We start from the raw sequence: 13,401 nt of genomic DNA, 5'->3' as shown, positions 1-13,401 counted from the left end.
AGAGACTCAGTGCTTTTCTTTGCTCGTGCGATTTGAGAGAGATTTCGGTGCGATTTGCCTTTTCGGAGAGTTCGAGAGCGCTTTTTTGGGATCCCCCAACAAAAGCATTTTTTTCTGCAGGTATTCCAGGTGGAGGAAAGTGCTTTTAAGCATATTCTCCACCCCAAACATGGAGTCTGTCTCCAGGAAGAGAAGAAGACAACAAGAGACAACTACGGAAGAAGAGATTAGGAGGAAGAAGATGAAACTTCTGGACAGCCAGGAAAGAACTGGTACTTTCCAGAAAGCAAATGTTTATTATTATTTAGATTTATGAAACAGTTGCAGAACAAGGGTTGACATATAGTATCATTTATGCAACCTGTGCCATTAGACAGGGGCAATGTGGGTCCCATCTATTTTGTTTTTATCAAGAAAAACAAACCATATGGGAAAATTTGATCTGAAAATCTAAATTTTATTAAAATGGGACTTAGGAGGATAAGATAATCAAAACAGGGACACTTTAGTAAATGGGTAGAAGGAGCATTTGTCCTTGCTACCAGCAGCTCTCTCCTCTGCTATACCTTCTGAATGATACATTACCAGAAATAACAAACCTATGTATTAGGCTGTGTAAGGCTACAATTTAATTATGTTATGTTTTATTTTTATTATTTTGTGTTCATAGCATTTATTATTTAATTTTCAGTCGCTTATTCAAACCTCTGCTCAGGGGTGTTAAAATAAAATCACAAGAAAACTTTGGACTTTTTCACAACATACTGTCCCACCTCCGATTTACATTACTGTAAAAAAAAAAAAATGTTTAACTCTAAAAAGTTAACCCATTTTTCAAGGGACCAGAAAAAATGGTGTAAAATCCAGGAAAATGCAAAATTAGGGAAATGTATTATGCATTAAGTAATGGTGGGGCCACAAACACCTGTTGTAAAATGCAGGAATAGCAAAAATCAGAGTATGTAAAATTGAGGTTTCACTGTATACAGTATATATAAACACCATTTGGAATATAATTTTTTGACCTAAACATTTGTATCTATACACACCACCCCCCATGGCCCTTGCATGCACTTTAATAGTGTAAAATTGAGTGAAAATAGCAATGATATGTAGACTTTGTTTTTACTTGGTACCTTAGTTATGCTATCATTCTAAACTGCAGATGAGAAAACAAACGATAACAACCAACCATCTTCAAACAATAAATAGTGTAGATAAGAGTGTAGAAAAACTGGCCAAGTAATCCAACCATAGAACGAGACTTTACATTTCAGTTGCTTGTGGTACTGGTGGTTATTTGCTGAATGTGCTGTTAATAAGATTCCTTTTCTCCCAGAAGAAAGAAGAAGCCAGGAGAGACAGCCCATTCAAGCTGAGCGTCTACCGGAACACATTATTACCAACTATGAGTTCCACTCGATTCTTGGCCGAGGCAGGTTTGGCAAGGTGAGTGATGTGCTCAATAGAAAGGGACCTCTATGTACAGTAAAACTGAGGAAGTATGAAATGGAATTTGGGATTGTGAAAAATTGTATATTGATAATAATTTTACTAAACGAAAATAGGGGCATGGCTAGGGCTGAAGTTACAAGTAGGTAGGTAAAAAACGTGTCTATTATGTTATGAACAGCAGCACAATATATGAGCAGCTCATCAGGTTAGCTTGTTTCTCCTTACCATTCTTGTATCACCTGGCTCCTGTCTACTAACTTTTCCAAACGGTTAATATTGTGGTTAAAAAATGGGGTTGGGGTAGATAGCTAACCCTTTCTTGGGTTCAAATGCTCCTTAGACCAGATCAAATAAGGGTTGGAAGGAATTTTTCTACAGTGGGGTCTGCTGAAAGATTCCAAAACACATGGCATGGCATGGCAGGCCAGAAAACCCTGTCCAGAATAGCTTATATATAGAATATGTTCAGTTTTCTGAATTGATTGTGTAAAGTAAGTGCAAAGTAAGTAAATAGCAGAATGCAAGAAATACAGGTCACTGTAACTTTAGGAAAATCAGACCAGGCACCATGCTGGGTGGTTGTAATTGTACATTAACTTTATAACAGGATTTAAGGATATTATTGCACAGCAAACTTACTTATATGGCATTATCTGAAGGGAAGTTGCAAAGTAAGATGCTCATGGGACCAGTCATATAATAATTCAAGCTCCTTCTGCCAAATTATATTCGTCACAACAGGTGTTATTTTTGAAAGAATTGCAGTTTTCTGAACTGAAGTTTTCTGGTTACTTTTCTGGATGGGTGGTTTGCTGTGCCAGGGTTTTGTGGACAACAAGCCAACAGCAAGGCACAACAAAAGCTAATTTTATTACCATCTGCAGTGCTAATTCTTATGTTGCCATGCTTTGTATACTTCATTACTCTGTGCGAATCAAGGCCCAGTATTTTGCAACTTGCATGCATGTTAATGTGCACAGAACCTTTAATAAATGAATTAAATAATTAACTTTGTATTTTTTTTTAGGTTTTTTTGGCTTCCATAACCACGAAGAAAGATCGCGTGGCTGTAAAAGTCATCAGGAAGACACCTAAGGATGAGGAGAAGGACATGATAGAGAAGGAGGCCAGAATCCTGAAGGTTGCTTGCGGCAGTCCATTCTTGTGCCGTGGTCATGCAGCCTTCCAGACCAAAGTAAGTTACTTCCAATGCTGCCATACCGGTTGCCGATCCCCAAAGCTCGGTTACATGCCTTTCACCATATTTCCAATGCACATCCTGCATTTATATCTTTTATATATTGATTCACTTTTCACCTCTTAGGAATTCACGTGCCTTTGGCTGCTGTACATGGTAATGGTTACAATAGATTTGTTCACTGAGAAGCCTTTGAAACTGCTGCTTTAAATCAACACAGACACAACACAACAAGGACAAAACTGCAATTTTATATCCAAAGCCCCATATTTTCTCTACAGCCTGTTATTGCATTCACTGTATAATCACACATTACTATGCTCACAGTAAGCCTGATTAAGCATATATCCTGCATATTTGTTCCTTTTGTATCTAGTCCTGCTGAGGGACATGCCTACATTATATGTGATAGCTTTGCACTTTTTGTTCATGTGTTTTAACACTCTTCCCTTCTGTTTCTGCACTCAGCAATATGCTTTTCTGGTGATGGAGTATGCAGGCGGAGGCAGCCTCAGCAATCTGCTGGGCATCAAGCACCATCTGAAAAAAAGACATGTCATGTAAGTAGCTCTGTACATGTGACAGCATTGAAAAAAATTTACATTACAGGTATAGAGCAATGGGAAAGTCAAAAGGCATCAGAAAAGTGGATATAGGAATACAGCACGGGGATGTACCAAATCCAAACTTGTGTCTGTGGTAACAAAACTGAAAAATAAAAGTCATATAAGTGGTACATGCATGAGTATTCAATGGTCTTTATGACACTTACAGTTAAAGACTGGGTTGTAAAACATTTACGAGACACTAGACATTGTTTGATTCTTGGAGCAAGGAAATAATATTGAGAATTCAGCGCAGCTATTAATATGTGCTTGTTCTTTTTTTCCTCAGCTTTTACTCTGCAGAACTGATTTGTGGTCTTCAGTATCTCCATTCTCTAGGTATCATCCATCGGTAAGTACAAACCTGGGGTTCTTTTTTTCTGCATATTTTCTATTGTTCAGTTCATATTTAAGGTAAAGATACAAATATGTAAAGTTGCCATTTTAGGCTGAAATCCACCCTGTCCAAAATATTCTTAATGTATGGTTGATTCACAAATATTTTCCTGTGTCTGTATTAATCGCTTGAGCTAAGGGGCCTTGATCAATGGTTGAAAATTCAAGTGGGGCTTTAACTGAAAAAGTTTGACAACCACTGCTCTACAGCAATCAGCCCAGAGACCTTTCTCCTGTATTAAGAGCAAAATGTGCTGGTTTTTACTCTTGGAACAATATTGATACAACATCTGGATATTATGCTCCTCCAACCAGTGGACAAAGGGGCATGAACAGGACAGAAATACAAATTCATGTATTTATGAACCCACTGGTTCCTCTGAGCTGGACTATCCTTTAAAGTACATTTGGGACATTGTTTTGGCCCTATATTCCTGTGGTTGTGGGGTCCTTGGGAGTGGGCAGCTGTCGTACCAGGAAGTTCAATGTATGGAGCTTGGAAATGATTTTCTGTAACACTTTATAAGGTGAATAAAGAAGGTGGAAGATTGCTGATCTTAGAGAAAGGCACAATGAGTATATGGAGTGAGGTGGGGTTACTGAGCAATTAGGTTAGGAGAGGGGAATCAGTTGGTATTAAGCAAGGAAATGGGGCTTGATTGGTAAGAAGTGAAGAAAGGTAGGATGAGGATTTTGAAAGATGTTTTAGGAGACAGGAATAAAGGGCTGGACCCTAAAATGTCGTGGAAGAATAACTGGTGGCACCTGAGTGGATTTGACAGTAAGGTAGGTGAACAGTTATAAAATAAGTACATGGTGCCTGAGCACTCATGGAGTGAGTAGAGGGAACTAAAGAGGATATAACACTAAAATATAAGGGCTACAGTTTATAATATAATTATAGCCACAAAATTACTTACTATCCTTCTCTTGCAGAGATCTTAAGCCAGACAACATCCTGCTTACCAGTGACGGACACATAAAAATTGCTGATTTTGGCATCGCAGCAGAAGGAGTTTTTGGCCACAAGACCATCCGTGGGAAAACTGGAACATGCTGGTACATGGCCCCAGAGGTAGGAAACTGCTCAATATATTTAAAGCCAAACATGGGATTGCTGAAAGAGTATGAACAAATTGAAAATGAAAATATGACGGGTAATAAGAATTTTAGTGCATAGATAATTCCCCCGCATAATGCACTTCAATTTATCTGTGCACTGTCTAATTATCTAACTCAAAAGGACAAAACATGGAGTAGCTTCAGCCTCCCTGTTTGTCCTGTTAAGAAATTAAGAAAAAGTTAAGAAAAAAAACATATGCTATGTGGGATTAAAAAAATAAGCAACATGTATTAATTTATTTTCAGGTTCCCACAAAGTAGCAAGTGTTGCATACACTTTACCAATGTGGATACTTATTTGTAACCCTTATGGTAAATCGCCTGCAAGTTGCATGTATGTTTTTTCTTCATAATAGTAGCATGAGATTTATTAGGTGCAAGAAAGCTGTGTGCAAAGGGAGCCCTGGAAAGTAACACTTCCTTAAGGGACCATACATTGGTGCGAGTATCTTTCTAAATAGAATTTATTTTGAATTGTGGGGTTTTGCACATTGCACTACATCTTGCATTAGTAAATGAGCCCTTTCTGAAAATGTGTAAGAGAATAAAGTAGCATGATACCTTACTAATATTAATGAGATATATTTCTATATATATATATATATATATATATGTCTCTGCTGGCATCTATAGCATGGTTGCTGTGTCTCTATGCCCTCCAGATGCACAGAGGTGAGAATGCTATATCGCCTGCATGGGGGAGGGATTCTTAATCTAGGCACATAGTGATTGTCTGCTGCTGTCAAACATTTTTTTCTCCCTCAACACAATGACTAGGGTGAGGAAGTTGTCACATTTGCCAGTGTAGACTGCATATTTGCGCTATACTGATAAAAAGATGGAAATGTATAAAGTGGCAGCTGGTGGCAGCTTTTGCCACTCCTGGTAAAGTGGTAACTGAGGCAAGTTCCTTTGCTTACCTCATGGCAGAAAGAGATCTGAATAGATCACCTGATTGTACAGCATAGGTCCCTGTTATCTTGAGAGGGCTGTTGCTACTGGTGTTTGACTTTGGCCAGTTTCGTGACCATATAACCTGAACCCAGCCTGCCCTGGCCTTTACCTTAACTTGATCCCTGCTTAACCCTCTTGTTTATTTTCCTTGGATTTTATTTAATTGGCTGTACCAGCAGTGCTTCTGTTGCATGTCCTGCCTGAATCTTATACAATTATTGCCCTATATCTGTTTTCTAGTACCTGGGTCCTTCTCAGTCCTTGGTGTTCATTTGCCCTGATAGTAAGCATAGGCCCTTGTGTAGGCTGCTAACTGTCACAATGTAATTACTTTAATTTTTCAAAGTTTATTTCTATTTTTCCTCCTTTATATATCTATAGTATTTTTTGGATCATATAAGAGAAATGAATTAGCTTAATCCAGTAATGTTATAGAAAGATTTCATGTGAACACAGTGACTAAAGATTCTGTAAACTTAAATTTATGTTGCAGTTTGGTGATATTTTTACTTTATATTCCAGATTCTTGGTAACAAGAAATACAATGCGGCAGTAGACTGGTGGTCATTAGGGATAATACTCAGTGAAATGGCCACTGGAAGATCCCCATTTGATGACCACTACCACCAACAGGATGTGAGAAGTTCCATCCTCACTGAGAAGCCGGTGTTTCCTGAGGGGATGAGCACAACATTGCAAGATCTCCTGCAGAAGGTGGGTTTGAGCAGTTAATCTGTTGGCTACACAAACTGCAAGGCATTTCTGGGTGCTGGGCTCTCAGGGGTCACTCACCATGGGGTACTGCAATCAGCAACGTGGGCAAAACTCCAGTATCTTGAGACATAATTTGCTGGTGCTATATACAGTAAATAAATCATGATAGGAAGCTAAAAAGTATTTTTTTATCAAAAAGTCTGCACTGACCAAGTTTTATGGTGTTTCACACTCTTAATGGCCAGTGACAACCTGAAAGATCCCTATCTGTGGTGTGTGCCTATTGTTGGGGTGTATTTAGTATTGTACAGACTTTTTAATTGATCAGTTAATTTGTCACCCCTGTAACTGATGCCACCAAATAAAAGTAAATGTTCGAAGCTGCATCTGTGTTTTCTGTGGGGAAGGATAACCCTACTCCTTAGTACCTGCTCCATAATTTGTGTGCCCTTTTCACTTTAGCAGTTGACCAATTATGCTCATTTTATGAATTTTTTTCTGCTGTTACTGACTGAAGGATTATGACAACAAAACAGTAAATCTGGGGGGAAAAATGATGGGTTATTTAAATATCATTAACATATATTCTGGATAATTTGGTTCTTGATAATACATCCCGTACCTTTATGACAATGAAAATAGCAAAAGCAATACTTTAATACTCTCCCAATTTTCTCTATTTTTGTAACTGTGAGTGATGCTGGGAATATTAATCTAAATGGGTAAGAAAAGCAGCAATATGATGGTATTTTTACAGTTACTTTCTTACTCATACCTGCTAAAATTTAAAAATTAAAAATTGGGACATTTTGGCCCATGCACCTGATCTGCCCTGACCACACCTTATTACAGCACAGTTGAGTTGAATGCCATGTAAATAACTATTCTTTTTTTTTCTTAGCTTCTGAAGAAACAGCCGCACAAACGTCTTGGGGTGAATGGAAATATAAGGGAACATTCACTCTATAGAAAAACTAATTGGGAAGACGTTGAAAGGCAAAGGATTTCACCACCAATTAGATTTGAAGCTGTAAGTTAATAATTGTGGAATGTACTACTCCATTCTTTTTTTTGCCACAGAACTGGTATATACTGTATTATATATTTGTGTCAGACAAGTAAGCTCAGAAACTATTACACAAATGTATGCAGCAGTAGGGCTGTTAATAAAGTTATTAAAGTACATTTATATATCTAAATGCGCATCATAATATAGGTGTAAAAAGCAAGGCTGATATCAGGGTGTCACATGGGGTACTGTGGCAGAGGGGCCCCCAAGAAATGTAAAAGTGTGATTTGGGTGACTCACAGGAGGCAGCTGGGCTTGCATGGGAGTGGCGGGGTTTGGATTTGGCAGGGTTTTAAGCATAATAAAGTTTTGAAACGTTTACTTCCTGAGACACAGCTCTTTGGAGCACAAAGAGTTGAGCACAACCTGTTCATCCATGTATACAGAATGTGTGGGAACTTGGCAATACCTGGCTGGGCATGTCCTCAATGTCCCTAGCTTGCACAGGTTTAGGAATTCTGGGGGCTAAAGGTATAGGGATTTCTAATCTGGTGCTGGTTTGTTGCAGGTGACAAACAACATCCTGTGCCCCATGCCTCTCATACTTAAATGAATAACAATGACAACAATTTTTACACATCTTAATGATTCTTTAACTAGAATTCTGTAATTTAAGCCAGTATTTTGTCAATGGATTCTTATACTCACTCACCATAAGTACCAATTCAGACACTGAAACCTCCAAGGCAAATGATCCCAACTCTCCCAGGCTGAACAGTAAGGGGGTGGTTTAATACTTGTGTTTGATTTTTTTTCGCAATTGAAGTTTTCTTGCTCTTAAAAAATATTAATTCAAATTATAGTTAAAAAATTCCAATGTCTGGTATATATTAAGTACAAAAATCCTCAAAAACTCAATTGTAAAACTTCACCATATAAAAGCTTGTGAGTTTCTATGGAAGTCAATGGGACTTGTCAAGCCATATTTTTAATCCGAGATATTAAAATTTTCGCGCTTTATACGAGTTTTAAAACTCAAGTAGTCTTCATTAGTAGAAGAGTTTACAACTGAAGAGCATTCAATATGTAAACTTGAAAATTGATAAATAAGCCCATAAATGTTAGTTACTTAAACAAGCCAAATATGTTACCATATATGTCACCAAAGGAATATGAGCACTGCCTTACAACAACAATTTTTATAATCTTGGTACATTTAAAATTTCCAGTTTGGAAAATTGCCCCTGTAGCCACAGAAATAGTGTCCCTGAGTTGTGATCAATTAGTAACTAGAGGTCTTCTGACAACTGCTCTGACAATTTTTTTTTGTCTTTCAGGATTGCTGTGACTTTATAAGTACCGACCTGCCATTCCTGAATTGCAACACCGCTGTGGATTCAGATGACTGCATTCTCGAATGCTTTACATTTGTGAATCCCAGCTGGCAGGAGTGAGTAAGTATGTGCTGCCACGACTTGGCTACTGACATCTAGCTGGTCATTCACCTGGCACCTTTAAGTCATTCAGCACACTGGCTAGCTGCTCAACCATTTTGTCTGCCCTTACCACCCTCTGTGTTGTCCACTTGCTCACCAGAAATTTACCAACACCTACTCAAGCCCGTCTTTAGCATGGCATGGTACCTGATGCACTTAATCATTCAAATGCATTTTTTATCTGTGTCCATCAAAGTCTACATCACATGACCATACAAAGTGGCTTTATCTCTGCCACTACTATCTGCAAAAGTGACTGGACCACTAAGGATATTTGCCCCATGGTTACACACATGTCTATACCACTGCCTGCCCCTCTAGACCATGCTGCCACTTGTTCCTACTGACGGGATCACTGCCTGCTTGATCCTACCTGTTCCATCTAGCGATATCACTGCCTTTTTCATTAGACTTTACCTGGTCCACCTGGTTCTACCATCATTGGCCTTACCACCAAAAACAGCACCTTATTTAAAAATCACTATTTTTGCTGATTAAACTTTCTGTGCAGTTGTCCGCACTTCTGATGAGGGGCCATGTCCTTGGTAAGCCTTTGGGATAAGGGGTAATTTTTAAGTGGCTTGCATAAGAATCATAAGACACTGCATACAGCATACGGGGAGGTAAGGACACAAAGGTATTCACACTTAAATATTAAAATACGTAAATATGGAAATCGCTATGCAAGCCTTTATTTTGTATTACCCCTTATACCACTGGGCATAGGGTAGGGAATGGGTGGGCCAAGGACATGGCCACTCGATCAGAATTGGGTTTGAGACACCCTGTACAAAGTTTTAAAATTTTAGCACAAGCAGCACAAATATAAATAACTTACTGTCCATGGATCTAAAAGTCATCAGGCAATGGTTTATTTATAGTTTCAGGTTAACTATTTATCAAAATTTGTAGGGGTAGGTATGTTCAGGCAGGTAGCCGTAGAGTCAGATGGAGCAAGCAGACATGTCTGGCTTTGCCATTACTGACCTTACCAACGCCAACAGTACCACTTTTTTTATTTAAAAAAGTTTTACTATTGTTCAGTTGTCTCCACTTGTGACGGGGACCATGACCTTGGTAAGCCTATGGGATCAGGGGCAATTTTAAGTGGTTTGCATAAGAATTCTAAGACATCATCTAAATCATACAGGGAGGTAGGAAAAAGGAGTCAAGGACCTTAAACTCCTCACATGTAAGACAACTTTTAGGCAAGCGTTTATTGTGAAATTACCTCTTATTTCCAAGGGAGTCAAGCACTTGAAACTTTTCATGCTTAGAAATTGGGGAAACGTCTATGCAAGCCTTTACCCCTTATACCATTGGGCAAAGGGTAGGGAATGGGTGGGCCAAGGTCATGGCCCCCCGATCATGCTGTGGATTCTGTGGTATGATCAACACCTGCTTTACTTACATGCTTTATGTGGTTGCATTACCCTTTGCCCTACTGTCCCAATCGATATATAAATAGTTTGCCAGTGGTATTCAGCCAACCTCAATAACATAATATTGTCTTTAAATTGTCATACTCCTATAACTCCACAAAGTAAATAGTAGTTTTTACTAATATCTTATTTATAGTACATCAAGTAATATTTCTTTCAAACCCACATTGGATAACTTGTTTAACCTTTAGTGGGTCTAATTTCTGAAACCCAACCTGGACTTGCAACCAGCATTTTTGCTTGTTAGATCTAGGTAGACACACTAACTGATAGTACCTGTAGCTGCCTACAACCCACTTCCTGATGAAACCAGGTTACATCACCCCATCCTGAAAGTGATAGCAAATGGTAGCAACATAAAAAAAACCCCTAATACCTGTTTTTTTATCTGTCCAACCTTAAAGTATCTAGCTACTGACATTTTTCTTAATATATTACTTTTTCCATAATATTTTCCCTCCAGTGTTCTAAACTGGGGAAGGGTGGAAAGTTGTTATTAGGGAAACTAGGGCGATGAGGATTGTCACTGTTAGTGGGACTGGGGTTTGGGGAGGAGGGAAGAGTGTGAAGGGAAACTCTTAGATATTTTAGGGGATGATGCCAGCTGGGATGTTCCTGGAGCTCACATTTACATGGGAGAAGTTTAAGTCGGTGAGTATAACTCTGGGAATATTAAGGGGACCTTCTAGATGGTTTAGGGGATGATGACAGCTGGGATGTTCTTGATGCTCACAATGACATGGATGAAGTTGAAGTTGGTGAGTATAACCCTGGAAATATGAAGGGCAACCTCATGATGTTAGCTGGAATGTTCCTGAAGCTCACAATGACATGGATGAAGTTGGTGAGTATAACTTTTTATATTTGTAAATATATCTATACATTATTGTGTGTGTACCTTAAATTAAAGTTACTATAATGTTTATAGGTGTTGCTGCCCATGAGGGATTGCGCAGTGGAGCACAGTGGTGTTGGATCTTATTCAAAATGTGACAGAGCTGTCCAAGGTAAACTAATGTAACAGTTATGGTAAAAGGATAGGTGATACTTTTTTAAATTGTCCACTGGCCAAATGAATGGATAGCATGTGAGCTGACATACACAGGTCTGTCCTCTCTTCTGTCAATGCTGATTGCAGGATAATCTGTTTACCTGACCCCCTGACTTACCATAAATTCCAAAGTGGTTGCACATTATGGTCTTAATCAAAATGTCCAACCAAATCGGTTATGGAAAAAGTCAACACAAGATTTAATTGAAACTGCTAGCAGCGCTACAACTTCATTTTAACCTAACATATGGTAGACTTTTCACGTTACACATAGGTTTGTATTAGGAACAGGCTGTAGCACCACTTTAACCCTGCATGTTTACTAGCAGGCTGATTTACTCTTCTTGAACTTCTATTAGTTATACAGGAGAAGTCCTCTTTTTAATTTCCGTTTGTAATACCATCACTAGCCTGCTGGTTAAACTATAAGCATTTGCAGTAGTTCCAGTCAGAATGTATGTGTTCCCTGTATGGCTGTTAGATATGTTTGCCATTATTGTAAGTGCAGGGGCTAGCCTTGATATCAGTAGAACTAAATCACTGCCTTTTAGCTAGAAAACCTCATAAAATTCTAAAAAGAAGTATAGTGTAGCACCAGTTCAGAGTATGTAAGTAGATTATAGAGTGTAGCACATATGTAGTAGCCGAGATTGCTAACATAATTTTAAAAAGTCTTTAAAAATGGCCTTATATATGAATATGTATTTTATAGTGTATAATTACTTTATAGTTTCCATAAAATTACCTTGAGCTTAAAAAATATATGTTTTGTTTAATGCAATGACATTTCTTCTTTTTTTATTGATACATTATTACAGGGCACATATGTAAAGGAAAGTGCAGAGGAAGATGAGGACCATTTTTTACTCTTCATTTGGAGCCAGCTGAGAAAGAATCAGAAGACACAGAGCAGCAGCCAGTGGGCAATTTGGAAGGCCCTTAGCAGCAGCAGCAGCAGCAAATAGGAGATACACAGCTGGCAGGGCCATCATGTCAAAGAACTTCCAAAAAATCTGGACAGATTTGAAATAAATGTTAAATATTGTCTTGAAATTTTGGTGTCATTACAATACATTATCATTTTAAAAAAGAAACGATTGTAGGATTTCTGTGCCAAATGCTGGGAAAATAGAAGTATGATTAACCTGATGTCCTGAGGTGAGGCCTGACCTTGAGTTTGCAGTACAGGTTTGGGCTCCAATCCTTAAGAATGATATTAATGAGCTGGAGAGAGTACAGAGACGTGCAACTAAACTGGTAGAGGGGATGAAACAAACTGAGAAAAGACTGTCAAGGTTTTCTCTGGAGAAAAGTTGCTTGCCAGAGGACATGAATGAGGGAGAATGAGGCCACCTTTTTAGGCTTCATAGTGGGGGAGGGCGTGAGCACTGGGGGAGTTATATAGTGGGTCTGTACTTTATGGTCTTTGTCTTTTTTTCAACCCAAATGAAATATATCATACACCTTCATGCTGCTAACATATAGGTACCATATACTGTATATGCCTATTTATCAAACAAGCATGGGATGACTTTATAATTACATGCTGTGACCTTTGGGACGGGGGAATTGTGCAGATTGGTGCAGATAACTTCCACCTGCAGATACATCTCTCTGTGGTTACAAAAATTGGCCACTAATAAAATTAGTAGTAAATAGGGTAAACTCTAGCTGCAACTGCTTCAGTGAGAAATTCTTTAATGGCCATATGATATACAAAAATTGAAGCAAAGCAGCAAGGCTTTAAATGCTGTATGTAGCTGTTCCATTCTGGGACCCCAACTTCCTCTGTTTATTTAAATATGGAATCATATTTTTTAGAAATGTTAAAACTAGGATTCAAAATGCCACTAAAATTCAATTTTTATGTCAAGCTCTTCACTCGAACACGAATCCAAGGGACCTGGTCCGATCACTTTCTCTTTAATAAATCAGCCACCCTTTGCAGAACAGGGTAAA

General features: G+C 38.4%; 2 protein-coding genes across 2 annotated transcripts; both read left to right on the top strand.

The window, feature by feature from the left end:
- On the top strand, positions 1–6,263 carry LOC116411996 (protein kinase C delta type-like). The gene is made up of 7 exons (XM_031904816.1): positions 1–272; positions 1,340–1,449; positions 2,483–2,650; positions 3,122–3,213; positions 3,548–3,610; positions 4,591–4,811; positions 6,253–6,263. Exons 1-7 carry the CDS (start codon positions 170–172, stop codon positions 6,261–6,263), a joined length of 768 nt encoding a protein of 255 aa, XP_031760676.1. The 5' UTR covers positions 1–169.
- Positions 6,260–9,452, top strand: LOC116408308 (protein kinase C theta type-like). The gene is made up of 3 exons (XM_031895088.1): positions 6,260–6,444; positions 7,346–7,474; positions 8,791–9,452. The coding sequence occupies exons 1-3, from the start codon at positions 6,319–6,321 to the stop codon at positions 8,905–8,907; spliced, it is 372 nt and encodes a 123-aa protein (XP_031750948.1). The 5' UTR covers positions 6,260–6,318; the 3' UTR covers positions 8,908–9,452.
- The last annotated feature ends 3,949 nt before the right edge of the window (positions 9,453–13,401 follow it).

Source organism: Xenopus tropicalis, chromosome 1 (genome assembly GCF_000004195.4).
Source record: "Xenopus tropicalis strain Nigerian chromosome 1, UCB_Xtro_10.0, whole genome shotgun sequence".
NCBI lineage: Eukaryota > Metazoa > Chordata > Amphibia > Anura > Pipidae > Xenopus > Xenopus tropicalis.
The sequence above is the reverse complement of the archived record's forward strand: the minus strand, read 5'-3'. Positions and strand labels throughout refer to the sequence as shown.